We start from the raw sequence: 17,373 nt of genomic DNA, 5'->3' as shown, positions 1-17,373 counted from the left end.
AGGCCCGTGGGCGTTACTATATTCGCAGTGGTATTCCAGAGCCCGGACATGATCCATTGGAAGCTCTGTGGAGCGGGGACCACCTTTCATCGGTGTTTGTTCTGCGCCGAGCGCCATGAGGCTCTGGTCCAGGCCTGGGGCGCCCAGGCCCTACCGCAATACAAATAAGAACGTTCACGGAGTTGTAGATTTCAAGCCAGGAGGGGTCCGTTCTGCTCAGCTATCTGACCTCCCGCAGCGCACAGGCCGGAGGATTTCACCCGGTGATCCCTGCGTCAAGCCCAGAGCTCCAGCCTGAGAGAGAACGTGTCTCAATAGCAGAGGCTGCGGCCGACGTACATATCTGATTAGACCAAACTGTGCCCGTTCATGTTTCAGAAAAACACGCGAATCCTCGGACCGATCAGACTCAGGTCGATGTAGTCGTGTCTCCGGCAGGGGCCAGCTTCAGACACTAGTGGTACACCCTGAGCATAGGGCTTCGTCGCTGGGCGTGCTGGCCCTTTAAGGGGAAGGTGGGCTCAACCTCACCTATCCCCAGTTAGGGCTGTGGATGGAGCAGCTGACCGGCTTCCTGTAAGAGGCAGCCTGCTTGGTCAGCTGGAGGTGCTGAGACAGCTGCCGCAGGGATACAGAAAAGAAGCCCAGGGAGCAGGTGCTCTGTGCCCGCCTGAGAGGAGGGTCTGGGCTGCAGCTGTGTGCAGTGAGGGGCAGTAGGAAAACCCGCTTCCAGAGGGAATCAGCAAGTGCTGTGGGAGGGTATTTCTAGAAGGAAGCAGCCTGGCTAGGACAGTGCAGGCAGGGGAGGACAGGAGGCAGCTTCCCCACCTGCAACTTCTTTTGCCCGATGGCGAAAAGGTCAACAGGGTGCTGAGCTGGGGAGGCAGAGAGCGAGGAGCTGAGGCCTGGTGAACGTGAGACCTCCCCAAGGGCACCCCCTGACTGAAGTTCTCCTGTTCACACATGACTCCAGGAGCTGGGGCTTTAAGAAAAGCACCGAAAGGTCACAAGCCTTGTAAGGATCCACAAATCTCTGACTGAGGCTTGCAGACAAAGGGTGGTCAGGTGCGTAAGGTGCTGGCCTGCAAATCAGGAGAACTAGATTCAATTCCTGCCTCCTTGGGTGACCCACTTAATCCCTCTGCGTCCCAGCCCCTCCTCTGACGCAACCTTCCTTTATCTTCTCCTCTCATTGCACTGCTGGCTCTTGGGGGCAGGGATTGTCTTGCTCTGGGTATGTACAGCCCTGAGCGCCATGGGGCCTTAGGTGCTACAGTGATGCAGCTGGCACTGATCTAACCCTGAGTCTTGGGCTCTGCCTGTTGCCCACTGAGCAGAAATGGCTTCACGATTTAAATCTTAATATAAAGCCAATGGAAAACGTAAAGGCCTCTGTAGTCCTTGCGTTAGCTCTGTCTTAGCTTGTACCTGGGCAAGAAAATGGGAGGGAGGGAGGTTGCAGAGAAGGCACCAGGGAAGAATCTCTGGCCTTCCAAGCACCTGCAGGCCTGTGCCACCCCATAGGCAGACTCCCTCTTGCTTGGGGGACTGCCCCCTGCTGGCTGGATGGGGTGCATGCTCTCGGTATGTACAGCCCCGAGCGCCATGGACCGCCATGGAGGGAGGTTGGTTGGGGCCATGAACACCTAGAGTGCAGAAGAACTGAGTTGCTCAGAAGATCCTGAAGATCTCCCCCACGTCCCCTGGAGATCCCTCTTCTCCTTCGTACTTCTCTCCCTCCCCCCTCCCCGGGCCTGAGTCCACCCTGGTTGATTCTCGCAGAGTTGCTCAGAAAATGGATTTTCCAGCCTGTGAAAAATTGAGATTTTTTTTTTAAACTTCCATCCCCAAGCCAAAATGCTGACATTTTTCACAAAAATGAAATTCCTCCCCCCAAAAAAGTTTTGAAACAATGAGAATTTTTTCGGTTCTATTTGAAATGCTTCCTTCAGATTTGTACCCTTTTAATTGTTTTCATTTCAAAATTTTCTCTGATTTATATAGAAAAAGCAAAAGTGGTTCTGAAACAAAAACATCAATTTTTTTTTTGGTTCCGGTGTGTTTTAATGTTTTCAAAATGTCCTTTGTCCATTTTTTTCCAAACGACTTCATCGGTTGATCTGAGTTTGGGACACTTTTGGTTGTGTTGAAAAGGCATTTTCTGACGGAAAACGGTTTAGACATTTTTCCAACCAGCTCTAACCTCTACCCTTTTGTGTGCTGGGATCTCAAAGCAGCTTAATGGGTGTTATGGGTTAATATTTCCCAATCTGCCCACCCCCAGGCAGGGTTGGGGAGTAGTGGGGGTGTCATGGCAAGGGAGGTGGGTGTGAAGGGGTTAAACACCTCCCAGATGTAGCAATTAAGGTTTTGCACCTTCCAGCAGTGGATCTGGAAGCCAGTTAAAGTGATTAGTTAAACCCAGGGGAGAAGGGGAATTGGACCAGGAATGGCGCCTCTTAGTGGACTAGCTAGGAAGTACAGGGAGCTGGGGGTGGGGGGTGCTGCTTACCGAGGCCAGGGAGAAAAGGAGGAGCTGGAATTAACGTTACAAAGGCTGGGGAATATGAGGGGGGAAACTGAGGCACGGATCATGCAAGGCTGGGATTTCTGAAAGCAGCCCCAGATTTTGGCTGCCTCCAATGTTTGGGAACCCAGCTGGAGACTGGGCTCTCCTCTACCCCACGATTTGGGGGGGGGTGCGCTTACGTCCGTGTAACCGGGGGTGAACACCGCTAGTTGTGCTTCACACTTTCTTTGCACTGGTGTAAACGGGGGCGCTTGATCCAGGGTAAGGAAGAGTCCGCCCCGCTCAGGGCTTAATTCTCCTAGGCAAAATCCCAGGTGCTCTTCCCCTGAGCCCCGCAAGGGGCAAAACGGGCTCGTGTGTCCGCGGTGTGTCTACACGAGGGGAGCGACACCGGAGCTAATAATGACCCCGGTGCAAAGTGCCCAAGAGAGAGCCCCAAAGTGGAGGTGGAGTAAACAGCGGAGCTCCCCGTCCAGCCAAGGGGAGTGACACCCCCCAGAGATGTGGAGGGGAGGGAAGTTTCCCAGGGAGAATTGTCCAGATGTCACTTTCATTTTCACTCTCTCCTGCCCACCTTCCCCGCGGCAATCCAGGGGGATCAGGTCAGCCCTTCCCGGCACCCCCACCCCTGGGGTAACCCCCTCACCCCACCAAGGCTATTTCCTGCTCTCCTCCCCAGCGCCCTCATTAGTAACCCGGGGGCAGCTGCGGGGGGGGGAGGGGTGTGTGAATGTGAACCTCTCTCTGATGCCCCCCAGGGCAGAGGGATAGGGGACTCCTAAGGGAGGTGGGGGACCCCCTCTGACACCCCAAGGACAGGCGGGGTAGGGGACCCCTCTAGCACCCCCAGAGGCAGGAGGGTTGGGGAGCCCCAGGAGAAGGGAGGGGCTGTGAGGGTGGGAATGCTCTTGGGCACCCCAGGGGCAGGAGGGGTGGGGGGCTGTGAGGGTGGGGATGCTCTTGGGCACCCCAGGAACAGGAGGGGTAGGGGGGCTGTGAGGGTGGGGGATCCCTCTGGCATCCTGGAGCAGGAGGGCTGGGGACCCCAGGAACAGGAAGGGATGGGGAGCTGTGAGGGTGGGGGTCCCTCTGGCACCCTGCGGGCAGGAGGGGTGGGGGGGCTGTGAAGGTCCCTCTGGCACCCCAGGTACAGGAGTGGTGGTGGGTTGTGAGGGTGGGGGATCCCTCTGGCACCCTGGGGGCAGGAGGGGTGGGGGGGCTGTGAGGGTCCCTCTGGCACTCGGGGTGCAGGAGGGGTGGGAGGTGTGAGTCCCTCTGGTACCCCAGGGAAAGGGACCCCAGGGGAAGGGGGGGCTGTGCCTTCTCCGTAGCAGGAGGAGGAGGGATTAGCTGGGGGGGCTGTGAGGGTGGGGGTCCCTCTGGCACCCCAGGGGAAGGGGGGGCTGTGCCTGCTCAGTAGCAGGAGGAGGAGGGATTAGCTGGGGGGGGCTGTGAGGGTGGGGGTCCCTCTGGTACCCCAGGGAAAGGGACCCCAGGGGAAGGGGGGGCTGTGCCTGGTCAGTAGGAGGAGGAGGAGGGATTAGCTGGGGGGACTGTGAGGGTGGGGGTCCCTCTGGCACCCCAGGGGAAGGGGGGGCTGTGCCTGCTCAGTAGCAGGAGGAGGAGGGATTAGCTGGGGGGGGGCTGTGAGGGTGGGGGTCCCTCTGGCACCCCAGGGGAAGGGGGGGCTGTGCCTGGTCAGTAGCAGGAGGAGGGATTAGCTGGGGGGGCTGTGAGGGTGGGGGTCCCTCTGGTACCCCAGGGGAAGGGGGGGGCTGTGCCTGGTCAGTAGCAGGAGGAGGGATTAGCTGGGGGGGCTGTGAGGGTGGGGGTCCCTCTGGCACCCCAGGGGAAGGGGGGGGGCTGTGCCTGCTCAGTAGCAGGAGGAGGAGGGATTAGCTGGGGGGGGCTGTGAGGGTGGGGGTCCCTCTGGCACCCCAGGGGAAGGGGGGGCTGTGCCTGCTCAATAGCAGGAGGAGGGATTAGCTGGGGGGGCTGTGAGGGTGGGGGTCCCTCTGGCACCCTAGGGGAAGGGGGGGCTATGCCTGCTCAGTAGCAGGAGGACGAGGGATTAGCTGGGGGGGGGGGTGAGGGTGGGGTGTCACGGTGGCACCCCAGGGGAAGGGGGGGGCTGTGCCTGCTCAATAGCAGGAGGAGGGATTAACTGGGGGGGGGGCTGTGAGGGTGGGGGGTCCCTGTGGCACCCCAGGGGAAGGGGGGGGGCTGTGCCTGCTCAATAGCAGGAGGAGGGATTAGCTGGGGGGGCTGTGAGGGTGGGGGTCCCTCTGGCACCCCAGGGGAAGGGGGGGCTGTGCCTGCTCAGTAGCAGGAGGAGGAGGGATTAGCTGGGGGGGGCTGTGAAGGTGGGGGTCCCTGTGGCACCCCAGGGGAAGGGGGGGGGGCTGTGCCTGCTCAGGAGGAGGAGGGATTAGCTGGGGGGGGCTGTGAGGGTGGGGGGACCCTGTGGCACCCCAGGGGAAGGGGTGGCAGTGCCTGGACAGTAGTAGGAGGAGGGATTAGCTGGGGGGGCTGTGAGGGTGGGGGTCCCTGTGGCACCCCAGGGGACGGGGGGGGGCTGTGCCTGGTCAGCAGCAGGAGGAGGAGGGATTAGCTGGGGGGGCTGTGAGGGTGGGGGGTCCCTGTGGCACCCCAGGGGAAGGGGGGGGCTGTGCCTGGTCAGTAGCAGGAGGAGGGATTAGCTGGGGGGGCTGTGAGGGTGGGGGTCCCTCTGGCACCCCAGGGGAAGGGGGGGGGCTGTGCCTGGTCAGTAGCAGGAGGAGGAGGGATTAGCTGGGGGGGGGGCGGTGAGGGTGGGGGTCCCTCTGGCACCCCAGGGGAAGGGGGGGCTGTGCCTGCTCAGTAGCAGGAGGAGGGATTAGCTGGGGGGGCTGTGAGGGTGGGGGTCCCTGTGGCACCCCAGGGGAAGGGGGGGGCTGTGCCTGGTCAGTAGCAGGAGGAGGAGGGATTAGCTGGGGGGGGGGGCGCAGGGATACCAGGCAGCTCCTCTCCCTCCTCCCGCAGCAGCCCGAGCTGGCCCCAGCAGGGCAGGGGAAAGGCTGCTGCACCCCCCCCCCCTCAGTCACCTTCCCTCCTTCCTCCCCTCCCCTCCCCTCCGGGGGTGGCCTCCCCCCCCCCTTCCTTTTCCTCTGGGAGAGGGAGGGCGCCGCTGGAGCTGGGGGAGGCTCCCGAGCGGAGGGGAGGCTGGGCTGGGAAAGGCTGGGGATCGAGGGCTGCAGCTAGGCCGCTCCCTGGGCAGGCTCCCAGCCCAGCAGCCCAGGGGCAGGGGCTTGGGCGCCCAGGGGCTCGGATCCCCCCCCCGCCATTGGCAGGGGCTGGGGGAGCGCAGGAGCCGGAGAGAGAGAAGGGGGGAGAGGCGAGGGGAGGTGGAGAACATCCCTTCCCCCCGCTGGGATGCAGGGAGACCAGCCCTCCTCAGCCAGCCAGAGAGGGACAGGCTTTTCCTTGGCTTCCCCCCTCCCTGCCACTTAATGCAGTGAGAGAAGGAAGAAAACAGGAGGCGGGACGGAGAGATAGACAGGGACCTTTCAAACCAGATTTGCAGCAAGCTCATAACAAGAATTGGTGCAGTGTTTCTTCTTCTTCTTCTTCTTCCCCCCACTGAAAGACTCAGGCAGAGGAGGAGAGAGAGGCAGAGAAGCGGATGGGAAAAGGGAGGAAGAGAAATAAAGAAGGAAGGAATCTCCATTTCGTGGAGAGGGGGATTTTGCAGGGACTGGTTCATTTTACGCTGCAAGGGAAAAGATATTGGGGTTCAGAGGCAGAGTTCAAGAAAGGGGTCATTAGGCCTGGAAAGGTGGAAATTGGGGAGTCTGTTGAGGAGCCAGACAGGAATTGCTATTTATTTGCAGGGATTTTTTTTGCTTTCGGAAGCTGGGTTTGCATGAGCTGGTATTTTATTTTCAGGGTTTGTTTTGTTTTCTTTAAAGGAAGAAACCGATTTGTGTCAAGTTGTAGGAACCTTAAAATGCAGTTTCAGGGGTTCAAAAACTAGGGATTTTTTTATTTAATTTTTTTAAGGGTTGAACTGGACTCAGAAACAGTGTACATATTATTGTATGATTTTTATTGATTATTTATTTTTCAATGATAGCAAGGAAAGGCCGAACTGTTACCCTAAAAGAAGTGCCAATTTGTGGAAGAATTTGAGCTTCTGGTATTGTTTTTTCTGTTACAGTTTTTCAAGTATTAGGCTAGGGATTTTATTTTAATTTTTTTTTTGGTCTCTGCCCTGCAAACAGAAGAACAGCTGTTAAAACTGGATTATAAGGATGTGTTTTTATCTGTGTTTTGCTGTTAAGACTTTAATATTTTGAAGAAAAACTGCTTTGTTTCCTTTTAAATTTTTTCAACAGCATCTGTAACCTTGAAAAGACAATTTTTGGGCGTAATAAAAAGGCAAGTGTGTTTTTTAGTTTTTTTCAGAAGAAAACAGGAGAGGAAAAATTAAAAAAAAGAAAAGGAAAAAAAGGACTATGTTCAGACTCCAGCTCAAGATGGACCTGCAGCTTCCAGGATCTTGATCTGTTTTCCTCTTCTGGAATTTTTTTTTTCCGGGAGGGTGCGATTTGAAAATTATAAAGGCAGTCAAGAAAACAGAGGACCCTGGATTTTTGGATCAGCGAAGAAGACAAGAAGAATCATGAGTGTGAGGCCTCCGCAGACTGCACTAGACAGGTATGTGTTTGTTGGGTTATTTTTTTTTTTTTGTCCTCTTAATGCTTGTGATTGAATATAAAATTTAGTGATGCTACTTTGGGATTTTGGTTCATTTTTCTGGGCAGGGCTTGTTTTGAATTGAGCAAACTGACTTTTTTGCTAGTTTGAGTGTGATGCAAATGGGGGGAGTTGTTGGGGGCTACTAGTGCTGCTACACAAATTGTGTATGGGGTGTTTTTTGTGCCTGAATATGTGTGTGTGTGTGTATGAGAGAGGGAATTGGTATGTGGGCTGTGAGGATTTGCAGGCTGGGGGGATGCCTTGTTTGTTTGTCCACAGGGGGAATTGTGTGTGTGGTTTTTCTACACAAAAATGCTTCTAAATAATTTTACTCTCAGTTCACGAGTTGCTCCCTGGCTGGGTCATCCCCTCTCCCCCACTGATCCTCCAGCTTCCTCTGTTTCCATCTCCTATGCAGACTGCAGTGGGTTGTGGCTGGGCCTAGTTTAGGATGGGCGTTATTCCATGTATGGTACCCAGGTTCCTCTGCAGACTGTGTGGTCACTTGGTAAATTACCTAGATACACTCCCCTGGAAGAGGAAATGCCCTCCCTCTCTCATGCACCATGTCAGTACCTGATCCTGCAGTCCTCACGCAGGCAAGGCCCCCACTGGAAGTTAATGGGAGTCTTTACTGCAGACGTGACCCCTTTAGCATGGTCTCTGGTGCCTGGAGGAAGGTTGTTGCAATCTGCCAAGTGATGGTGGGGGGGTGGGGGGGTGTGGATAAGCCAGGTGGCAAGTGGGGTGTAGGCAGTGAGGCTGGCTGCTGCAGTGGGGTGGTGGTAATGGATTGGGACAGTGCCATGCTTGCTGGGGGCTGGGGAAGGCCATTGGATTGAAACAGAGGGGAGAGAAGAGCTGGAAGGTTACCCCCCACCCCCACCTCTTCCCAAAACAAAAGTCCATGCAGAAAACGCTGCACCGATTCTTTCCTGGACTGCAATATTCTCCTTTCACTGCTGTCATTGGTTTAATATCCTCCAGTGTGGAAAGATATGAGAGAAAGCAGGTATTTTAGTGCATGCTGCGTGCTTGGGTTCTATTTTTATTTAGTTTTTGGTCCTATCCCTTTCTGTGCTGCTCAGAGGATTTTTATCAACGCACTCTCAGATTTCTCAGTGCCACCCAAGCAGGAGCTGATCCATGGAGTTTAAATCTCTCACACGTTTTCTAAAAGTTGATAATAATGAATAGTATGGTGCATTTTTAAAAATAACACTTTGCATCCTCTGAGGAACCCCACTGTGCCTAGAAGTTACAAGCTAGGCCTGCATGCTCCTCTTAGCAGGTGTTGTGTAGTCCCACTCAGTAGCAAGCACTACTCCTGCTAGTTAAGGTCACGCCTACACTATAGGTGCTGCAGCTAAACTGCTGTAGTGTAGATGCTTCCTACAGGGCCAGAAGGGGTTTTCGGTCGATGCAGGTAATCCACCCCCCTGGTCGGTGGTAGCTAGGTGGAAAGAAGAATTCTTCTGTCAACGTAGCCGCGTCCACACTGGGGGTTAGATCGGCGGTCAGGAACGTGAACTTTTTGAACCTGTGATGGCCATAGCTAGGTCGATCTAACTTCTATGTGTAGACCAAACCTCTGGTTTGGAGTGTTAGCTTCACGCTGAAATGCATCCACCTCTAGGGTGGAGGATGTTAACAGCCAGTGGTTAGAGGCGAAGAACGAACCCCTTATTATGAAAAGTGCCACAGGATCTTTGCGGCGCCTACAGTGCTGTCCCTGCTAGGATTTGAAGTGGCTTGTATTAAGCACGCTGCGGCACTGGTGTCTCTGACACCTGCCTCTGGTAGCAACTGGCTTTGGGCTGGTAGCTTTACTTTTCCCTGAGGAGTGTTGGCTGTGCAAACAGCCATGGTCTTTCTCTGGCCGTTCACGCTGAGCTACTCCTGTATTAGAACAAATACAGATTTTGATTAGGCAGGTATTAAACCCTGATAAGTTAGGGCCTGGTGATTCATTTACTTACTGATATTTCTCTGGCTCTCATTGCCATAGTAGCCAAGTTCCTGCAGACAAATGAAATCATGACCAGAGGTGGGGGCCGCACCCCCAGGGCAGATAATACTGTGGGCAAGCCCGAGGGGCTGGCTGGGGGCGCTACGCTGACAGTCTGGAGCACCTAAACCACCTAGAAATTAAAACCTTTCTTGGTCCTGGTGGGCCCAGAACTCTGTGTCTGCAGGATTTCAGCTGTCATTGGAGCTTCTAGCACTCCCGGTTCTGACGATACAGCCTTGCAGCCGCCACCCCGGGCCGGGCTGTCTGAGTCTGCATGCAGGCTGCCCCCGCGCCTCTGCTGATGCCCAGAGCTTTCCAAAGGAGCTGTGTGACTGGCAGGAAAGCGGTAGGGCGCACAGCTGGGATTGGGACCCATTGAGCAGCGGCCGCATCTCCAAAAGTCCCGCTGGCTTCGTGCTGCTGCTGGGGGGGGAGAGGGGGGGAGGCTGTGGGCTGCAGGAAAACACCCTGCAGCTGTTTATGGGGCAGAGGACAAAGGACCCCAAAATGGAGTAGAATAGTGGGAGCCTCCCTCTCCCTCAATCCCCACCGGAGCCAAGATGCCGGGGAAGTGGGGGATGATAGGAGAAAACAGTGGATGCCTTGCAGACGCCATTCCAGTCCTTTTTACGTATCCTTGATGGCTTCTGTGCCCATATTCCTGATTCACCTGCCACAGCAAGCGCTGACATTGGGGCATGCGTCAGGGTTCCTTTTTGTTCCCAACAGCAGAGGACCCAATGGCCAGAGGCTTCTGAGAGAGGAGCACGGACAGCACCCCGGTGGGAATCCCAGAACCCTTCCCAGTAGCTGTGTGTAGCAGGTGGTCTGAGGTTTTCACTCCAGGCCACAGGAGGCTATCAGACATTCCTAGCATTTGTATCGGCCCCTGGGAAGGTTAGTTTGTTTGGTTTGTCCCTGCTGATGTAACGCGCGCTGGCCAGCCGGTTACATTCTTCCTCTGATCGAAAGAAGCTCATCCCAAGCCTCTGGGGCCTGCAGCAGTTTGAATCCTGGAAGAGACCCTGCTTATGTGATGGCCGACACACCGGGGATTGAACTGGGGGTCTCCAGAGCTGTTACAGCTTGAGCCAAAGAGTGAAGGGACTCTAGGAGGGGCTGTACCAGGCTCCTGTCCCCTGTGGATCAGGCACAGGGTTGCTCTCAGGTAGAGCACCATAGTTTACTCTGTAGGACTCTCTAGCCAGGACCATAAAAACCTCTGAGCTGTCTGCTTTGCAGGGGATGTTGCAAACCTTGTTAACGTCTCCTCTTCCAGTTGCATGGCGGCCTGGACGCTGCTGGGCTTCCGCCCTGGGCCCTGCAAACAGCTCCAGTTCCAGTAGTGCGTAGCTGGCGTGAAAAACGCAACATCAGTGTAGCACCCTAGGGCGGCACGCCTGCTGAAGCGAGCTAGTGGAGATACCCCTCTAGCTCAGCTGGATGGTCACCTGCCTGAGATGCCGTTTTCTAGTCCTTCCTCTGGCGTCTCCTGCCTGCCCCGGGATAGTGGTGGTTTGTACTGCTGTAGTGCTTGGGAGCCCTAGACGTGGACCGGGACTCCAGCGCGCTAGGCGCTGTACAAATAGAACATTGACAGGTGCATGTTCTGCCCAGCTGGGGTGCACGGGGCGCAGCGTGCCTAGGGAGTTCAAGGAGAGTGGTTACAGAGCGGCTGGCTGCCTGTTGCTTATACTGGGTCAGACCAATGGTCCAGCTAGCCTGTCTTCCGACAGCGGCCAATGCCAGGTGCTTCAGACGGAGTGAACAGAACACGCAATCATTGAGTGATTCGTCCCCTGTCGTCCACTCCCAGCAAACAGAGGCTAGGGCCACTCAGAGCATGGTGTGGCATCCCTGGCTAATGACCCACCCTTCTCGGTGCCGGTAGGGCACTGGTGGTGAGGGGGGCATGATGCCGTCTGTGCTCTGCCGGGGTGGGCTGGTGCACAGGTGTCTGGGGTAAGCCTTCTCCCTCAGAGCCGGGGGTGACCGTATCGCATGATGATTCTGAGTCCTTGCACAGCGTTCCTTGTCTAGGGATCTCAAAGCACTTTCCAAAGGTCGGTTTGGGTTAACAGTCCTTGGGTGGTGAAGATCAGACAAATGAGGAAACCCCTTGGCTCCACGCCGTATAGTGGGGCTCGCAAACAGAGCCCAGATAGAAACAGAAACCTTGATCCGTAGCCACTAGGTCGCACTCCCTCTTGGAATTGGAAATAGAACCCAGGAGTCCTGACTCCCAGTCCTCTGTGCAAACAGCTAGGTAATGCTGCTGCCTTGAGCCTGGAGTTTGTGTTGTAGAGTTACAAAATGTACTGCCCTAAACAGCGATGGCTCTTTCATTACAGGGAAAGGAAAGTGTGGCCAAACATAGAAAAGAGAAATAACAAGGGTTGTTCCTCTGCTATTCAAATACCTTTTGCTTGTCAGGTAACGAGCTTGCCAGGAACCTTTATGCCCCGATGAGTTTGCAATTTCTTTGCGTGTCAGTTGGGGAGGGATAGGGCTGAAATGCAGCTGTACTGCGTGGCCATGGTGATGGGCTGTCAGTGGGGGGATAAGGAGGAGGGAAGGATTCCTGCCCTTTTATCCTCTGCAGGTTTCAGTTCCTCACAGGCTAATGAAAGCAAAATAATCGGCTGTGATGTCCGCAAAGCACTCTGCAATTTTACTAGTTAAATCTCCACAGGAAGCGGCCCACTTCTGCTCCAGCGCCGCAAATCAGATTAACTGTCTGTATCAGACAAGGATTGGAGGGGGTGGCTCAGCAAACTACGCATCCGTCTCCATGGAATCATGGGTTCAAATCCGTGCCTGGGTCCTCTCAGCTCTTCATCCTTACAAGGTCGAGGAATTCAGCTCCCCGCTGGCTACAGCGTAGGAGACGTTAATAAAACAAGATCTGGACTCTTTCCCCCACACGCCCAGGTGTTAGAGGGATGCAAAGGTGATTCTTTTGTAGGAGAATGGGATTGGTCCTGCCTACTGCCGCTGTCGTGCTCTGTACCAGTGAATTGCTGCCCTCCACCCCAGAGCGGGATGCATTTTGGTACATACAGGTATTGGTGCTATGCTGAGCTGGCAAAGCCCTGCGCAGAATCTCATTAAAGACCAGTAAAGAATAATTGCATGGTGTGTGAATTTGATCAGGAATCCCAGCAGAAGGGCTATCGGAGTGGGATGGTATTTCAGTTTTGGACAGGTCAGTGGGGCTTTGTCGGGCCCAGAGAGGCCTGCTCAGTGGAAGATCAACGCCCTGTTAAGGTTTTTGCTTGCTAATTAACCTTTCTGGTGGCAGGTAGTTCCTTTGTTTGGCCTTTGATTTGGGCCCTCTATTCTGTACTCCGCAGAACCTCTTACCTTTTAAATACGTGTAAGTTTCTGTTTCTTCTCCAGGCCACAGTTAGCACTGGGATGAGGACGATATTACCCTAGCTCTTATATAGTGCAGTTCATCAGCAGATCTCAAAGCACTTTGCAAAGGTCAGTATCACCATCCTCATTTAACTGCGGGGGAAACTGAGGCACAGAGAGAGGCTGTGACTTGCCGAAGGTCACCCAGCAGGCCAGTGGCAGAGTCCAGAACAGACTCAGGTGTCCTGGGTCCCGGGCCAGTGCTCGGTCCCTTTGGCCACACTGCCGCTCCATCAGCAAAGGTGTATTTCTCCCCTGTGGATCATCTTATTTCTCTCTCCCGATGTGGCCTAGTGATCTGAGTGCTGCTTGGATCAAAACCCATCTCTAATGCGGTGGCCTTGGGCACTTGTGCCTCTCCTTGGTTTTGGGGAGATCAGTGCCTCGCAGCGGGGTCATGGGGACCAGTTGGTAAAGGTCCTTGGATGAAAGTGGCAGAGTTTGATGCCCTGAGTGTGGGAATTGTCTCTTGTAAGATGTTGGTATTGAAACCATGAGAGACAAGGTACAGTCACCCAGGGTACTAAATAAATCCCGCTCTGCAGCCATATTTAGTGCCTCCGAGGTTGAAGCTGTGCATTGGTTAGTCTTGTCCTTTGGGTGTAATGGCAGAGACATGGGCCCTAAGTCTTGGTGAGCTGTGTTTTAATTTTACCCCTGTTGGCTTTAATGCATTGGGTCAGAATAGACCAGAGTTTGTTCCTGCTGCAGCTGATTGGAGTGCCAGCTTCCGCACCCTGGCATGCACAGTAGGGAGGACCCCATATTGGCAGCCCGTTAGAATGAGCCTTCTGTCTCGGCACATTGTGCCCGAAAAATGAAATAACTTCTGTGAGTAATTGAGGGACAGAGGCAGATTGTTCACGGCATGGCATGGAGAGACGCTCGGGATATCAGATTGCAGTGAGTAGTTTCCCTGTTCTGCTGGCGCTGGCCTCGCATCACCCGCTGGAATCCCTAGTTAGCCGGTTCTTTATCGTCTGTGTTACAGTATCGCTTCCCACTTCTGGGCGACAGCCACATGGGTGTGACATTGGCACAGCATTGTCTCGTAAGAATGAGCCTGCTTCATTCATACCAGCAAGTTCTGGGCGTGGAAGCGCCTCCTTCTCGGCGTGCCTTCTGCAGAGAACAAGGTTTCCTTTTCCCTCTCCCGTGGAAGAAGCTGGGACCGGGTGTTGTAAATATGGCCTTAGAAGACTTGACACACACTGGAGCAGCTCCTCGTCTTTTTGTTGTTGTGGCTGGATTCTGTGATGTTGCGCCCATTGGGAAGATCTCTGGCAGGCCTGAACTTCCATCGAGGCCTGCCTAAGGCCCTGATCTGGACACTTCTGATGTGCCCATCACAGTGGAATCTAGGCACCATCAACTCTGCGTCCACTCTTGGCTTTGGTTGGAGGGCCTTGCCTTCATAGCCTAGGAGATTCAAGCCGAAATGGACCAGCAGGGCAGCAGCTGATTATGCTGCTGTTGGAATCTGGCATTTTTCACAGCAGGTGTACGGTTGATACTGGGGAACACACCTCCCAGTGACCCCGATCCAGCCGTCCAAAGGAGATCTCCAGTAAAAAGTGCCCACCTCTTTAACCCCTACACCATGTACGTCCCTATCAGAGGTGGGACTAGAACCCGGGAGTCCTATGTTCTATCCAGGTTTGCTGTTGGTGGTTACTGGGCTATGGGGACTTGAACCTCTAAGTGGCTGATTTGACTAGCCGAGGTGAGTGGTGAACATTTCCCCCTGTGCAGGATGTTCGGTGGGTCTCTTCCTCCTTCCCAGTAGCCACACAAGCCCGTCGCTGCGCTGGCAGTAGCTGGGCTTCTGCCTCCAGAGCTGCATTTCTGCCTCCAGAGCTGTCCTTCTGGGCACTTTCATCAACCCTAAATTCTCACTTTTCAAACTAAACAAACCAGACAGATGCTGGTATCGTTCTCCTGCTGCAAGGTTCTTGTTTCCCTGCTGAGAGAGTGTGTGTGTGTTGCGGGGGGAGAGCAGGTATTTGCTGGGAAAAACCACTTTCTTTATGTAAATTTCTGATAAACCGAAAAAACCATCCAGAAGGCTAACAATAACTAGGGTACGTCTACACAACGGAGACGATAGCCCCGTCTTGCAGAGACAGCCTGTGCTGACGGAAGTTGGTTTTCTGACGGCGTAGGAACACCCCCTCCCCAAGCAGAAGTTCTCTTCCTTCAACATAGCTGTGTCCATGCTGGGGGTTTGGTCAGGATGGCTGCATTGGTCAGGAGTGTGTTTTTTCGTACCCCTGACTGATGTAGCTGCGCTGGCATAAATTTCAAGCATAGACCTAGCCATAGCTTGGGAATCTAGGCTTTGCTCCGTCTAATTAAACCCTATCCCTGCAGCCTCTGTCGGTAGCCAATATATGATGCTTAGGAGTGTGAGGCTGTTGGTTAAGGCACCTGACCAATCCAGCCTTGCTGATTTTTCCCTCTATTGCAGTCAGCTCATGCCCTGAAGCATGAGACGTGGTCACTCTTAACTTGTGCTGCATAAATGCAAACACTGGGCTTCACATTTTTCAGCTCTTTTTGTTTTTAATAGCCAGATTGTCCTCTGCTGCTTTTATCTAAACTAAGCTCTTGTCTTGTCTACATGGTAGAAACTGACTGGTTTATCTATTCCAGAACAGCTCCCTGTGTGGACACGCTGTTCCAGAGTGAAAGTGGCTTTTATTCCAGAATAAGTGTGTCCACACAAGGAGATGCTCCAGAATAGCTAAATTATACTGGAATTACGCTGGTTTATTTCCCTGTGTAGACGAGGCTTGAGGCGCCGATCACCATAGTATCTGTGTCAGTGCATCTGCAACTCGGTCTCAGCTGGTCTCTCTAAACATGGGCATTGTAGCAGTGTGGTGTGAATCTGCTCCCATTACCACACTGTCCTGTGGAAACTGATACCTAACTGTGTCTTTGCGAAGTGGGGGAGACAGCAAAGCATCTTCGAGGTGGAGAGTGAATGGGGATGGGGGCTAATGGCTCTTCTGTGTCGTTTCTGAAAGGCTACGGGATCGTGCACCTCCTTTAGGGCTTGATCCTGAGGTGTGCGGTTCCTCTCAAGGGTGTTGCTTCCTTAGGGAATTAATATTCCCTGGTCATGGAGCATAAGAAGTGATTAGGAGGAGCATTGGTTTAGGGTCGTGGCGTCGGTTTGGAGTCATGGCATCATAGACCTTCCCTATTTTAAATGCAGAGCACATCGGTAACCAGCGAGAGAGGGGCTGGCTGAACTGAATCAACACAGCTTTTTAATAGCGGTGGCCTCCCTCTGCCGAGGCGATCCTAGCAATGTAGGCCTGGAAGGGACCTCAAGATGTCCTCTAGTCCAGCCACCTGCTCTGAGGCAGGACCAAGGAAACCTAGGCCAGCCCTAAAAGGGATTTGTGTAACCTGCTCTTAAAAACCTCCAGTGGTGGAGATTCCACAACCTCCCTTGGAAGCCTGCTCCAGAGCTCACCCACCCTTAGAGCTAGAAACATTTTCTTAATATCTAACTTGCTGCAGATGAAGCCCTCTACTTCTTGTCCTACGGCTAATGGCCATGGAGAGCCATTGATCACTGTCCTCTCTATGACAGCCCTTAGCATATTTGAAGACTATCAGGTCCCCCTTCAGTCTTCTTTTCTCAAGACTAAATGTGCCCCATTTTTTTTTTTAAACCTTTAAAAGGTTTAGAAAACTTGACCTCTCGTTTTTGTTGCTCTCCACCAGACTCTCTCCAGTTTGTCCGCATCTTTCCTAAAGTGTGGCACTTAGAACTAGACACACTGCTCCAACGGACATGTCTCTGCCAGTCCTTGTCATCCACAAATGTCATCAGCAGTAACTTTCTGCTTACTTCCAGATCACTGATGACAATGTTGAACAGCATCGGGTCTAGAAGACCCCTCTTGGTAACAACTCATTCCCTGAGGGGGCTTTCCTAATGACCGTTACTAGAACAGGACAGTTACCTCCTGGGTCTTGCATACCGCACTCCCGTTAATTAGCCTTTTTGCAACTGCATCACACTGTTGATTCATATTCAGTTTGTGATCTGCTGCAACTCCCAGATCCTTTTTAGCACTGCTGCTATCTGGCCAGATATTCCCCCTTTTGTAGTTGTGCATTTGATTTTTTCCTTCCTAAGTGTAGTACTTTGCACTTGTCTTTATTAAATTTCATGTGTGTGGGAGGAGGAATAATACACTCTCTTCCCCCCCCCCCCCGCCCTCCCCAAGGCCTGTTTTGCCACTGCCCTGCACCATGTGCAGTCTTTTCCACCAGGGCAAAGTGGGTGTGAAATGCTACAACTCTGTAATTGACCCCACACAATGCAGGGGGATGGAGAGTTGGACCCTACCATTAGAGGTGGCGTGATGGACTTGATGTTGATTAACTCGTGATTACTAGAAACCCTGGGCTTATCATTTCACCATCAGATACAGAAGCTGAGGAGAAACTAGGTGACCTTTCCACTCCACTTTTTGTCAAAGAGGTTATGCTTCCAATTTCGAGGCGGACTTGTTTAGTGGTTAGAACAGAGGGCTGGAGCTTGGGCTCCTGGCTGGTAGAGCTAAGGACAATACAAAGGAGTTTTTAAAGTATATTAGGAACAAAAGAAATCCTAGCAGTAGTGCAGGCCCATTACCAGGTGCAGATGGTAAAATTG

At 53.6% G+C, this 17,373-nt stretch overlaps 1 protein-coding gene across 10 annotated transcripts in view; it reads left to right on the top strand.

The window, feature by feature from the left end:
* Positions 1-5,726: 5,726 nt before the first annotated feature.
* ARHGEF11 (Rho guanine nucleotide exchange factor 11) overlaps positions 5,727-17,373 on the top strand; it is a 71,517-nt gene continuing 59,870 nt past the window's right edge. For 7 of the 10 annotated variants that reach the window (XM_044992033.1, XM_044992034.1, XM_044992032.1 and 4 more), the window contains exon 1: positions 12,217-12,330. In XM_044992033.1, coding sequence (XP_044847968.1) covers positions 12,248-12,330 — 83 coding nt within the window. In that variant the 5' untranslated portion in view covers positions 12,217-12,247. Of the gene's footprint in view, positions 7,226-12,216; positions 12,331-17,373 lie in introns of those variants that run through there. The other 3 variants (XM_044992039.1, XM_044992037.1, XM_044992035.1) reach the window with 1 other exon arrangement.

The sequence above is a fragment of the Mauremys mutica genome, chromosome 17 (assembly GCF_020497125.1).
Source record: "Mauremys mutica isolate MM-2020 ecotype Southern chromosome 17, ASM2049712v1, whole genome shotgun sequence".
Taxonomy (NCBI): Eukaryota; Metazoa; Chordata; order Testudines; family Geoemydidae; genus Mauremys; species Mauremys mutica.
Note: the sequence above shows the minus strand (reverse complement) of the source record. Positions and strands in the feature narration are given on the sequence as shown.